At 40.9% G+C, this 12,174-nt stretch overlaps 1 protein-coding gene across 2 annotated transcripts in view; it reads left to right on the forward strand.

Annotated features, from left to right (window-relative positions):
• Window positions 1-1,330: 1,330 nt before the first annotated feature.
• Window positions 1,331-12,174, forward strand: part of LOC114663592 (transmembrane protein 245-like) — a 56,167-nt gene continuing 45,323 nt past the window's right edge. The window contains exon 1 of one of the 2 annotated variants that reach the window (XM_051936129.1): window positions 1,331-2,336. In XM_051936129.1, coding sequence (XP_051792089.1) covers window positions 1,716-2,336 — 621 coding nt within the window. In that variant the 5' untranslated portion in view covers window positions 1,331-1,715. The remainder of the gene's footprint in view (window positions 2,337-12,174) is intronic. The other variant, XM_028817416.2, reaches the window with a different exon arrangement.

The following is a 12,174-nucleotide window of genomic DNA, read 5'->3' on the forward strand; positions in this document are numbered from 1 at the left end:
CTTCAGCCTTACTCTAAATGTGTCCACAAAGCCCCTGCAACCACTTTCCACTGGATAGATCTTTACTATCTAGCCATATACCTCCATCTCCCTTGCTAGTGTGCTATATTCCAGCTTCATTTGCTCAAAGGCTTCCTCTATAGTCCTCTTCCCAAAGAACTGTCAGTTCCACAATTACACATTATGTAATGAGTTGGACCACCGTATCAAATCTGGCCTTATACTAGTGATGGCTATCTCTGATGGTACTGTAAGCTGCTGACTCCTGTCCACCAACATTTTTCTGTCCCAGGCTACAGCCAATTGATGAATCCTTGTCCTTGTAACTTTTCTTGAAGAGATAGTTGGGTTGAATCGATTGTTCTGAGTGAGCATTGATGTTGTGTCTCTAGAGTTGCAGCCAGACACTTGAGCACATAGTTGTGTCTCCAGGTGTACCAACCTTGAGTTAGGCTCACTTTACACCCAATTAGGATGTATCTGAATGTTGTTGGCATACCAGACAAAGGGCTTGATGGATCATCTCTCAGCCATTGGTTGAGATTTCTGGGGGTAAAAAGAACATCATAGGTTGCTCATATGAGGAAACTCATCCTCCTTGTCTCCATCTTGACACATACTGTACTTCCAGCTGACTCTAAGTTTCTCCACACACTCCCATCTCATTCATTGGCCCTGTCTATTTTTTGACACAGCATTGGCACACTTTGCCGATGGACTTCAGCCACTACCATCCTTTGCTGCTCAGATGAAGATGCATTATTCCAGCACAGTTTTCTCCAGACAAGACCCATGCCCCCTCTTGTATTCTGAACTTGGCCAATAATGTCTCCGTGAAGAAGAGCTGCTATTGTCTTCTGTGTTGTACTTAGCACTCCACTTCCGACCTGGATGTTGTTTAAATTATGTTATTTGTATGTGATAATGTTCTGTTATAAGCAGCTCCAAACCTGCCAAGCTAAATTGCTGTACATGAAGTACAGTACTGGAGAATACAATTGATTATGATGTGATAGAAAACTGAAACATGTTACTTAAGAAGACAAAGCTGACAAGGTTTTTAATAATAAGTTAAATTAATGATGGAAGCCTATTACGTATTTCGCACAACATCTGCTTGGGCTGTGCCTTACTGGCACTAAGCAGAAGCATCACTTCATATCAATATCTTTAAATCACAACTTGTTTATTAATACCTTAAAATGACTATCGACATATTTAAACAATACTGCAATCCATATTATAATTTCAGGATATCTTTAAATAGTCTAAGATCAATTTTAAATATGTAATATTTTTTTTTTTCTTTTACATTTCTGGACATCTGTAAACATTTTCAGTTACTTGCGTGCGTGCACAACTCTCTCTGTCCTGTCGTGAAAGCTGTCAGTGACCGCACAGACGCAGTCATAATGCTGGCAGCTCACAGAAAAAGACCAATCGAATTAAGTTACTTTCACCTTTTCATATTTAAAGCATTGCAAAATTTCCAATTCAAACGAGTTCGTTGATCATTTCAAGCTATTGTTTCCCAAGTGTGTTTCCCTTTAAACTTTCAGTCTGCGCCAATAAAACAAATTACATTCTCAATACTGCACCTCAACTAAACAGCGCTTGTCAACTCCATTTCCCAGCATGCCACTCTCTTATTCCCTGACCCTAATCCGAAGCCGGGTCGACTCCGCGCGGTATCCAGGAGACCGCGCTTTGCGAACATGGCTGCCGTATATCCAGCTGACGACGAGTCCGGACCCGGACCGGGGATGCAGTCACGAGCCTCAGCATCTCCAAAATTTGTCCGCACTCCGAGCCTCAGCCTGAGCGATACGTTGCACCCAGCCGTTTCGGGTATGGTGAGCCAGCTGTTCACGCAGCCGCCTGTGCCCCTTAAATTTGACAAGAACATCAAGCAGGCCTTTTACAATACGGGGGCAATGATCTTTGTGGCGATTTGTTGTGGGGCAGCTGTGCTGGTGTATTTCATCCTGGAGGCTTTCCTGCGACCGCTGCTCTGGGCCGTCCTCTGTGGGACTTTTCTGCACCCCTTCAAGCACACTCTTGCCCGGGCGGGGAGGAGGTGGCTTGCCGGTCTGCGAGACAGCGGAACTCCGATCGTGCTCGGCACTTTGCTTTTGCCAGTTTGCTTTGTGAACCGTGGCGTGGAAACTCTGGGAGACTTGGTGCTGAGGAGGCTGAAGTTACTGTTTCTTGTAGGGGCCGGCCTGCCGCTTCTCTGCGCCCTGTACTATTGCGGGAGTGTCATCGGGGTACAAGTGCTGCTGAGTCGCGTGAGTGACATCATCCATGCTGCGCTGGACTACTTCACGGCCGTATGGGTAAGTCGAGCTGTATGCCCTTGCTGGACTTCTTGTGTTAACTACTCCACAGCCTTGTTCGCGGGCACCACGCCCCATTTACATGCTTCACACATGCTCTCCTGCATTTGACATAATTAGTTGTAACTCCGTTATGTAAATCTTGTGAAATAGACACTGTGGTTTTTCAGATACACTAAACGAATGTTCTCCTGAAATAAAACTTGCAAACTGCACGGTAAATAAATGGGGGGGCACAAAATCAACTTGAGTGGGACCTGGAATTTACCTCTCTTCTCTTAATCTGTTCTCTCAGACTTGACCAAGATTGATCTACCACACAGCAAAAAGAGACAGCACTGTGGAACTTAGAGTCTGCATGCTTTTAGACACCTGTGGCTGTTAAATTTAAGGGACTGCCATCTGTTCATTTTTCCCAAGTGGGATTAGATTTTATTTACGAAAATATGCGCAGAGTTGGCCCCCTGTCTAATTAATAATGTATTTTGTGCTAATCTTGTAATGCATGCATACATATGATTGTCAAAGTGTCAGCTACCTTTCTCAATTTAACCTGATGTGTAGCTTAGACTAGTATGAGTCAGGGCCGTCTTAACGCATGGGCACACTGGGCAATTGCCCGGGGGTCCCACAAGCATAGGAGCCCCATGCTAATCTATGTATGTTGTGACGTGCTGAGTGGTTGTGTAGGCAGGGGCCCCAGTGCACTGCTTTGCCCGAGGGCCTATAATGCTGTTAAGATGGCCCTGCTATGAGTGAGTGCAGTGTGCGAGTATGCGAGTGTGTCATGAAATGGAAAAGGCCTAGCCCATACAGGGATGGTCTCTGAATGGCCCCCAGTGCTGGTGGGACAGGGCGCTTACCCTGTGGCCTGTGTGTGGATACCAATGCCCCAGTTCAATGACCGGGACATTGTACAGTACTCTAAAAATGCATGCTGTCTGACGGATGAGAGAGAAACTGAGATCCTGACTCTGCATGATTACAAAATATCCCTGGACATCTTTCGAGAAGAGTACGGTGATTCCCCATGACCTGGTGAATTGCCCACCACTCCCTGGTTATCCTCTCTCGTAACTGGCTGACTGTCTCTCTCACCACCTAATAGTTAATACCTTCTGAGCATACTGGTGCAAGAATGGCTGCTGACAAATCAGTCAGTCAGTCATTGTCCAACCCGCTATATCCTAAGACAGGGTGATGGGGGTCTGCTGGAGCCAACCCCAGCCAACAGTGGGCGCAAGGCAGGAGCAAACTCCATGCAGGGTGCCAGCCCACTGCAGGGCACACAGACACCCACACACCAAGCACACACTAGGGACAATTTAGGATCGCCAATGCTCCTAACCTGCATGTCTTTGGACTGTGGGAGGAAACCCACACAGACACGGGGAGAACATGCAAACTCCACGCAGGGAGGACCCGGGAAAAGAACCCAGGTCTCCTTACTGCGAGGCAGCGGTGCTACCACTGCGCCACCTTGCTGCCTGGCTTCAAATCATCCGGATGAAAATGGCACCCCACCATCTATGCAAAGTAGTTTGAGTAGGCTAGAAAATTGATATATAAATTAACTAATTACAACTGGAAACTAATGCTTGGCGGTGGACTTTGTAACCTCTTTATCAAAGTTCCTTACTGCTGGGTGGGCCCAAATTGTCAGTAAAGATCAGTTCAACACTTGGCCAGTTTGTAAATATCCATCTTTTCAATACCCCACTGCCTTTAAGGAAAAAAGAGTGAATGTAATGGCAACACACGTACACAAAATAGAATTCTAATAGTAATTTGGATAGTACATCTGGTCCATTTGCTAGCATATACATTATTTTCCATTTTCAATCTTTAAATTAAAACTCCTCTCAAAAGTTATTTTTTTGTATTATATTACAAACCCCATGCAGTTTGTAGTAATGGATTTTGAATCGTCCGTTTACACGTAGAACAGAGACAATCATTTTTGATATAATAGGGGTCTATAGCTATGTCCACACTACTACATTTTCATTTAAAAATGTTTTTATGTGAAAACCATATCCGTCCACACTAGTGTTTCCAAAAGTATCACAGTCTACACTAATATGACTGAAAATGTACAGTATATGACAAAAACATTCAAAGGGGGACCAATCAGGGAATGAGAAGTTGTAATAAACAGGATCCAGTAAGAGAAGGACCATGTAATGAGCACAAACAAGTCGGAGTGTGATTAGGGTCCTCCTTTTTAAAAGCGTACATTTTGCCCCATCCACATTATAATACTGAGCTGGTGTTTTCAGAAGTATACGACTCGGAGTGCTTTTCAAGTTTTTTTTTTTTTTTTTTTTGAGGGTTATAAACACTTGGGTAGTGTGGACAAAGGCGAAAACGAACACTAATGTCTATGTTTGTACATGAAAATGCAGTAGTGAGGACTTACCCTATCATAGCATCAATGAAACAAATTCTCCTTTTAATCATTTTGCACAATCCACATGTGAAGCCCTCTTCCTGAACACACCCTCATGATCGAGAATGGAGTGCAGGTGGGGGGGTTCCTTTAAGTTGCATGGTGCTTTTTATATTGTGATATGTTTTGCAACTGCCTCTTATGTCTTTCTCAGTCCTCTTCTTTGTCCTGCTCTTTTTGTTGAAGTGAAAAGGTTGTCAAAAATTATCATCATTGGTCTTCTGTTATAATTTACCTTCCACGTGTTAATCGTGTTAATGGAAAGGATGGTCAGCCATTTGTTCAAGAAATCTTGACTGTACTTAATTTTATTTATTTATTTTATCTTCCACACTTCCAGTTTTAGCTTTTTTGATATAATTATTAGTTTAATTAAGAACCTAGTTTAGAAAATATAATTCTATAGACACGTGTGTATTTTTGAGTACTTCTCACATTGCCTGACCCCCTCCTCCTCCTCCTCACATGGAAGGTATTTCTGTGTTAAACATTTTGGCACAGAATTTGTAAATATGTACTGCACTATATGCTTATAAAAATACTATATATAAAGCAATTGACCTGAAATACAAGAATCAAAGTGCTTGTGAATAGTAGGAGGGTCTTGCCTATTAAATTTAAATTTGGGGGGAGGGGGGCCATGCACACTGTGATGCTGCAAAAATAAAATAAATTGTTGGACAACAAATCCAAATACAGACTGGCAGCTGGCACTGGCAAAAAATGTTTGCCAACATAAACCTTCCAAGTCATTCCAGAGGATGTGCTATATGTCCTTCCTTGTCAGTGTTCGAGTGGGACTACATAAGGATAGCAAAGTGCTTCCAGCAAGCAGTTTCACAATCCGAAATGTGCTTAAGTAATGGCAGTTAAGGTGTACCATGGAGGTAAAGACAAAACCTGACCGGTAGGATTCCTCCAATACATCTTTGATTGCTTTCCCTGTTGAAGTTCTCCCACACCACTTCAGTTAGTTGAGACTGAGACTCTAAGGCGAGCAATCTAATACAGTTAGGGTTCCATCTGCAGGCTTCCACTCCAAGTGGGTCTCAATGGCATTTGCTGCACGTTTAGGGTCATTTATCATAACGAAAGGTTGTTTCTCCAATGGGTAATTTTCCAGAAAGGACAGCATGACCAATAAAAATGTGTTTACATTTATGAGGACTCACCATTTCATTACATTTGACGAAATCTCCTAAATGCACACCCAGACCATGACAGAGCCCTCCACCTTACTTCACAACAGGCAGCAGACATGCACATACTGTATGTACTTTTTTTGTGAACCAAACTCTTGGAATCTGGTTGTCGCTTTATGGTATTTCATGTAATAGCAATCTTTTCTGCTTATTGCCTTTCCAAAAGAAGGGTTTTTAGCTGGAACACTCCCTATAACATTGTTTCTTCTAAGACTTCTTTGTATGGTTGAAGCACATGAGATGGCTTTGGTGCCACAAGGAGAGCTTTGACAATCAAACCGGTGTTCTTCCAGCCATCTCAAAAGACATCAGAACTTTGTGGAAAACATGACATTTTGGTTAATTCTTTTTTTTTTTTTTTTTTTTTTTCCTTTTATCTATATTTACTTGAGTTTATTCTAATTTTATGTAGCGTTTTCATGAGCAAGTAAATACTAAATTTTCATTTAATTTTCTCTGGTGGCCCATGGCCTTGGCACAGTACTGTATATTTATTTATCTTTTTTTTGCTGTGGTGCGATTATATAAAGATATCTTTGAGACTCCACCGGAGACTAATCAGACAGATTTAGATTCACGTTTCCTTTTAAGGAGTAATTTTCTGATCACAATCACAAGTTTGTTTTTACTAGGAATCCGTTGATTGAGATTTGATCGAGATTCCGTGTTGTAGTTAAGTGTGCCTGTTGCTGTTTTGTCAGGGAGCAGACGATCAGCCGCAGGATGAAACTGAATGTTGTGAAACGGCACGTAAAGAATACTTTTAGTATTTTTAAGTTAGTTATTTTTCATGATTATGTTGTACATTCATTTGCCACATGAAACTATATTTTAAGTGGTTTTTATTATTAAAATATATCTGTTTTTGCAGTTGACATCTGAAGGGCACCTCTCTGAGTAAGTTTTAAAGCTTTAAGACTTGATGAATACGTTCAGTTTTCAAGCCAAGAAAATTCTCAAGTGTTGATCCATATCTTGAGATTGCACACTTATTGTAAAACCATATACAGTATCCTTGTCATTTTTAGGGGAAACATATTTTGAAGGGATTGTGCCATTTGCCAGAAGTTGGGATGTGCTCTTCACCTCATTGTCTGTCTGTCTGTCTGTCTGGTAGACTTTCACTCGCTGCTTTTCTGATGCTAGTTTTGTGAGTGCTGCAATTGCTGCTGTTGAAAGTTTTTCTCAGAATTTAGAAAAATAAGCTGTCATTTTATACCACCACTGTTGTAATCTGAGTTTTGGAATCCTTGCACTTTTTGTAGATTTATCGAATGTTCAAGTACCCCACAATATTTTTTATAGTAATAGTTTTATAGGTATGATAATGTTAGTTTTGCATGGCTGCGGCCTTATTGTTTACGTCCATTGCTAATCTTGTGATGAGATGTTGCTGTCATGTAAGAGTTCATCATCTACTCCATATTTAAACATGGAATGTGGAAAAGAATTTTATCTGTGCATCAGGTTAACTTAGAAAACAAAACCGATGTCTGTTTGTAGTTTAGGTAGTTGCAAAGAAATCTAGATAATCTAAAGACCTTTTTGCTTGTTCCATTTCAAATCTCTTTTGCTTCAGTGTGTCGGACTTTTGATGATTGGTACTTTTGACCTCTTTCTGTTCATCTGGCCCTGACCTGCTCTCTGCTATCGTCAGCCTTTTTATTGCCTCATTAGATAAAGCCAAAAGGCTGTTACAGCAAGACTTTAATGTAGAGCTGCAACAACTAATCAACATTATCGATAATAATCAATTATTAAAAACGTTGGCAACAGTCAATTTCATCATTTAGTTGATTATGTCATTAGGCTTAATACATTGTGCTGTGCAATTGCGTCACTACTTCTCTCAGCTGTGAACACATGTGAAAAAAGGCAAACGGTAAGCAAGTGGCAGAAACTGACAGTGCGACCCAAGACTGTCAAGGTTTAGTAACACTTTACTGTGAATGCAAAAAATAAAAGGTGGTGAGTTGCAAAGTGTAAGTCTGACTTCATATGGCACGAGAGCACATCGGAGATCCACAAACATTTGAACAGGAAACATAACAGTTACAGGTCTGTGGAGGAGGAGGACTTGTTAAATGTCACTTCAGCGTTATGTGATATGGGTATAAACACAAGGTTTGTTAGGCATAACGTCATGACTTTTGGGTTGAAATGAGGAATAATTTGATTCATAGTCCAGCCCTCTACATTGCACTAGCAATTAAAACACTAGCACATGCCACAGTTTTATGATGACTGACTACAAAATATGTGCCATTAGCCACTAGGTAGTACACATTCAGATTTTCACTTGCCATTATTTATTTGTTTATGTTGGTGCCGCGGTCACTCTGCTAAACTATGGTGCTGCATTACAAGCTTGCATTCATGTGTAACATTAGCGTGTGTGTGCTTACAAAAAATGGCTGAGAAGAAAAGTTTTGTTTTTTTGTTTTGTTTTTTTTTCAGTGTCATTTGCAAAGGAAATCAAAAACTTGACGTAAGTACTGCAATGAATCCAACAGCACACCAGTCGCAACTGAAAGGTGTATTTCTCATTCTGAGTGAAAAGGCAGGAATGAGGTGGATAAGCGAAAGTTCCAGACAGGTTGGCTTTTATACGGTCAGGAGGAAGATGCGATAACGTGCAAGCCTAGTTTAGCCGGTAGAACAGATTTTGTGGCATGATCACACAGTTTCAAATGTGAAAATCTTAATGGCACACTCCCGATAGGGAATGATATGTGGCAGGCTGCGACAGCATGTGGGCTGATAGCAAATGTCCAAAGAGCCTGCGGTGGTTAAAGGTTTCCAGACACACACGAGACGAATGGTGCGCATTGGCATATTACATAGAAAGGGAGAAGAGAGTTTATACCAATGAAAGCACTTGCTTTGCTGCAAAAGGAGAACAGTCTCTGCATTTCCCCAACATATGACAACTAATTTTAAACAGACTTTAAAAAAAAAAAAAAAAAAATTAGTCATGATGGTGCAACAAATTCTTCTGTGGTGAAATATTGTGGAGGTGAGATATTCATGATGCTTCACCAGTAAAACTTCTCTTTCACAGGAACTGGAAAAAAAAGCTTAAATTGTATGTTTAATTTTAATGTGTGTGATTCTGAATACATAAACCAAATTGTGAGTTAAATAAATTATTATTTAACGTGAAAGCATATTATTAAACATGGGAACACGGTGGTGCAGTGATTGTTCATATCTCACGCAAGAGCCTTGCTGCGCCATACGCGACCTTCAATGAAATGCTTTATTACAGAAGTACTGTCTCTTTCAAACATACTAACCTCCAATTCCTGTCCTTACTTTTCTTTCTCCAAATACCCAATCGCCACACAATCAGCTCTGTAATAGACGTTAAGCCATCTGTAAGCTTAGAACGCCGATTCTTCAAAACTTTTAAGGAACATTGAAATATCTTCGCAGTACATGTTTAATTATTCTATCCATCTATCCTTCCTGTGTTGCGTCAGCACCAGCAAGAATACAGCGCAAGGCAGGAGCAATCCCTGAACTAGCTAGCACTGCGGCACCGTGTCCTCACATGTTTAATTATTAACAATACAGATTATTTAAATGAAGTTAAAGTTTTATCTGTATAATATAATCAACATATTTTGCTGCATTTCATCTTAAAATTGATATCGTCATCATGCGCGCTTTATGAGGTACCGTGGAAATGTGCGTAGCTTTACGCCAAGTTTAGGTGTTATACATCGCGATTTGAGCGTGAAAACGTTCATACGCAACATTTCTGTGTGTATGCACCGTTTATACATGAGGCCCCTGCTTATTAAATTTAAAGATACAGTGGACCACTGAGAATCAACAGGCAATTGTTAGTGTAATTCTGTATTACAATTATGACATTTATTAAAGGTATTTATTGAGTCCAGTGTTGTTTGTTTCAGTTCGTGATCCATGAGAGCCCCTCAGTCATAAAGCCGCCTAACAGCAAACCTCTGAATTAATGGGTTGCGTGATTTCTACAAGCTGAAGACCTGCACCCTTGGCCAGTAATGGTTGGCCTGGACAAAGGCTGAGCTTGACAAGGTGTTACAAAAGAGAGGTAATGATTACAGCAAGTGATTGGGCAATGCAGGAAGGAATTGCATTGGAATAAAAGTGTGCTTTCATGGGCAAATGGTTTAATTTGGGGACATTTTCACACCTTTCCCCTAACTTGCTCTTTTTTTTTTTCTGACTGCTACCAGTATTTGAGGATGGGCTCCCTGTATTCTGTCTTGAGTGTCGTGTCCTTTAGTTTCCACAATTTTTTGTTTTGTTGTTGTGTTGTGTTTTTTATATATTGGGTTTTTTATATATATATATATATATATATATATATATATATACATATACTGTGGTACCTTGAGATACGAGTGCCCCAACGTACAAGTTTTTTGAGATACGAGCCGTCACTAGGTCGATTTTTTTTGCCTTGAGTTACGAGCCAAAATTCGAAATACGAGCCATCAAAGAGCTTGTCGCCGCACATTTATTGGAACTGATGATGGAGGAGTTGACGGAACTACAGATGCGGCAACATACGGAGGTTCTGCAGGAGACTGGTATTGTGAAGGAGGTTATCTCTTAAAGTGAGATAAAGGAAGTGTTTGCAATGTGGGAAAAAGTTTCGAACTTTAAAGAAAAGAAACACCCTGAAAAATTTGCAACTGATCGTGCAGCGGCTCTATTTAATGACACTTGCCTAACTCATTTCAGAAGCATTCTAAAGGGGAGGACTAAACAAAGCTCCTTGGACAGGTTTCTATTGAAATGCCTTGAGAATGAAAGCGAGGAAAGCATGGCAAAAAAGAAAAAAAAACTAGTGAAGAAGAAAATTAAGTTAAGCAAAAGTGAAAGAAAAAAACATTACAATACGCAAATCGGCTTCACCAATATCTGTTTATTTCTTGAGATTCTCTTTTATGTATTAGGTTTTATTTTGTTTGTATACAATATTTGGTCATTATAAATACATTTTTCTTATGTTGAAAACATTTAAAAAATTGGGGTGGTTTTTTGGGGGCTGGCACGAATTAATCTCATTTCAATTAATTTCAATGGGGAAACTTACGAGCTCGGTCATGGAACAAATTAAACTCGTATCTCAAGGTACCACTGTATAAATATACGGTGCATCCGGAAAGTATTCACAGCGCATCACTTTTTCCACATTTTGTTATGTTACAGCCTTATTCCAAAATGGATTAAATTCATTTTTTTCCTCAGAATTCTACACACAACACCCCATAATGACAACGTGAAAAAAGTTTACTTGAGGTTTTTGCAAATTTATTAAAAACAAAAAAATTGAGAAAGCACATGTACATAAGTATTCACAGCCTTTGCCGTGAAGCTCGAAATTGAGCTCAGGTGCATCCTGTTTCCCCTGATCATCCTTGAGATGTTTCTGCAGCTTAATTGGAGTCCACCTGTGGTAAATTCAGTTGGTTGGACATGATTTGGAAAGGCACACACCTGTCTATATAAGGTCCCACAGTTGACAGTTCATGTCAGAGCACAAACCAAGCATGAAGTCAAAGGAATTGTCTGTAGACCTCCGAGACAGGATTGTCTCGAGGCACAAATCTGGGGAAGGTTACAGAAAAATTTCTGCTGCTTTGAAGGTCCCAATGAGCACAGTGGCCTCCATCATCCGTAAGTGGAAGAAGTTCAAAACCACTGAGCGATCGGGGGAGAAGGGCCTTAGTCAGGGAGGTGACCAGGAACCCGATGGTCACTCTGTCAGAGCTCCAGAGGTCCTCTGTGGAGAGAGGAGAACATTCCAGAAGGACAACCATCTCTGCAGCAATCCACCAATCAGGCCTGTATGGTAGAGTGGCCAGATGGAAGCCACTCCTTAGTAAAAGGCACATGGCAGCCCACCTGGAGTTTGCCAAAAGGCACCTGAAGGACTCTCAGACCATGAGAAAGGAAATTCTCTGGTCTGATGAGACAAAGATTGAACTCTTTGGTGTGAATGCCAGGCGTCACGTTTGGAGGAAACCAGGCACCGCTCATCACCAGGTCAATACCATCCCTACAGTGAAGCATGGTGGCGGCAGCATCATGCTGTGGGGATGTTTTTCAGCAGCAGGGACTGGGAGACTAGTCAGGATAAAGGGAAAGATGACTGCAGCAATGTACAGAGACATCCTGGATGAAAACCTGC

This window comes from Erpetoichthys calabaricus, chromosome 13, assembly GCF_900747795.2.
Source record: "Erpetoichthys calabaricus chromosome 13, fErpCal1.3, whole genome shotgun sequence".
Lineage (NCBI taxonomy): Eukaryota > Metazoa > Chordata > Cladistia > Polypteriformes > Polypteridae > Erpetoichthys > Erpetoichthys calabaricus.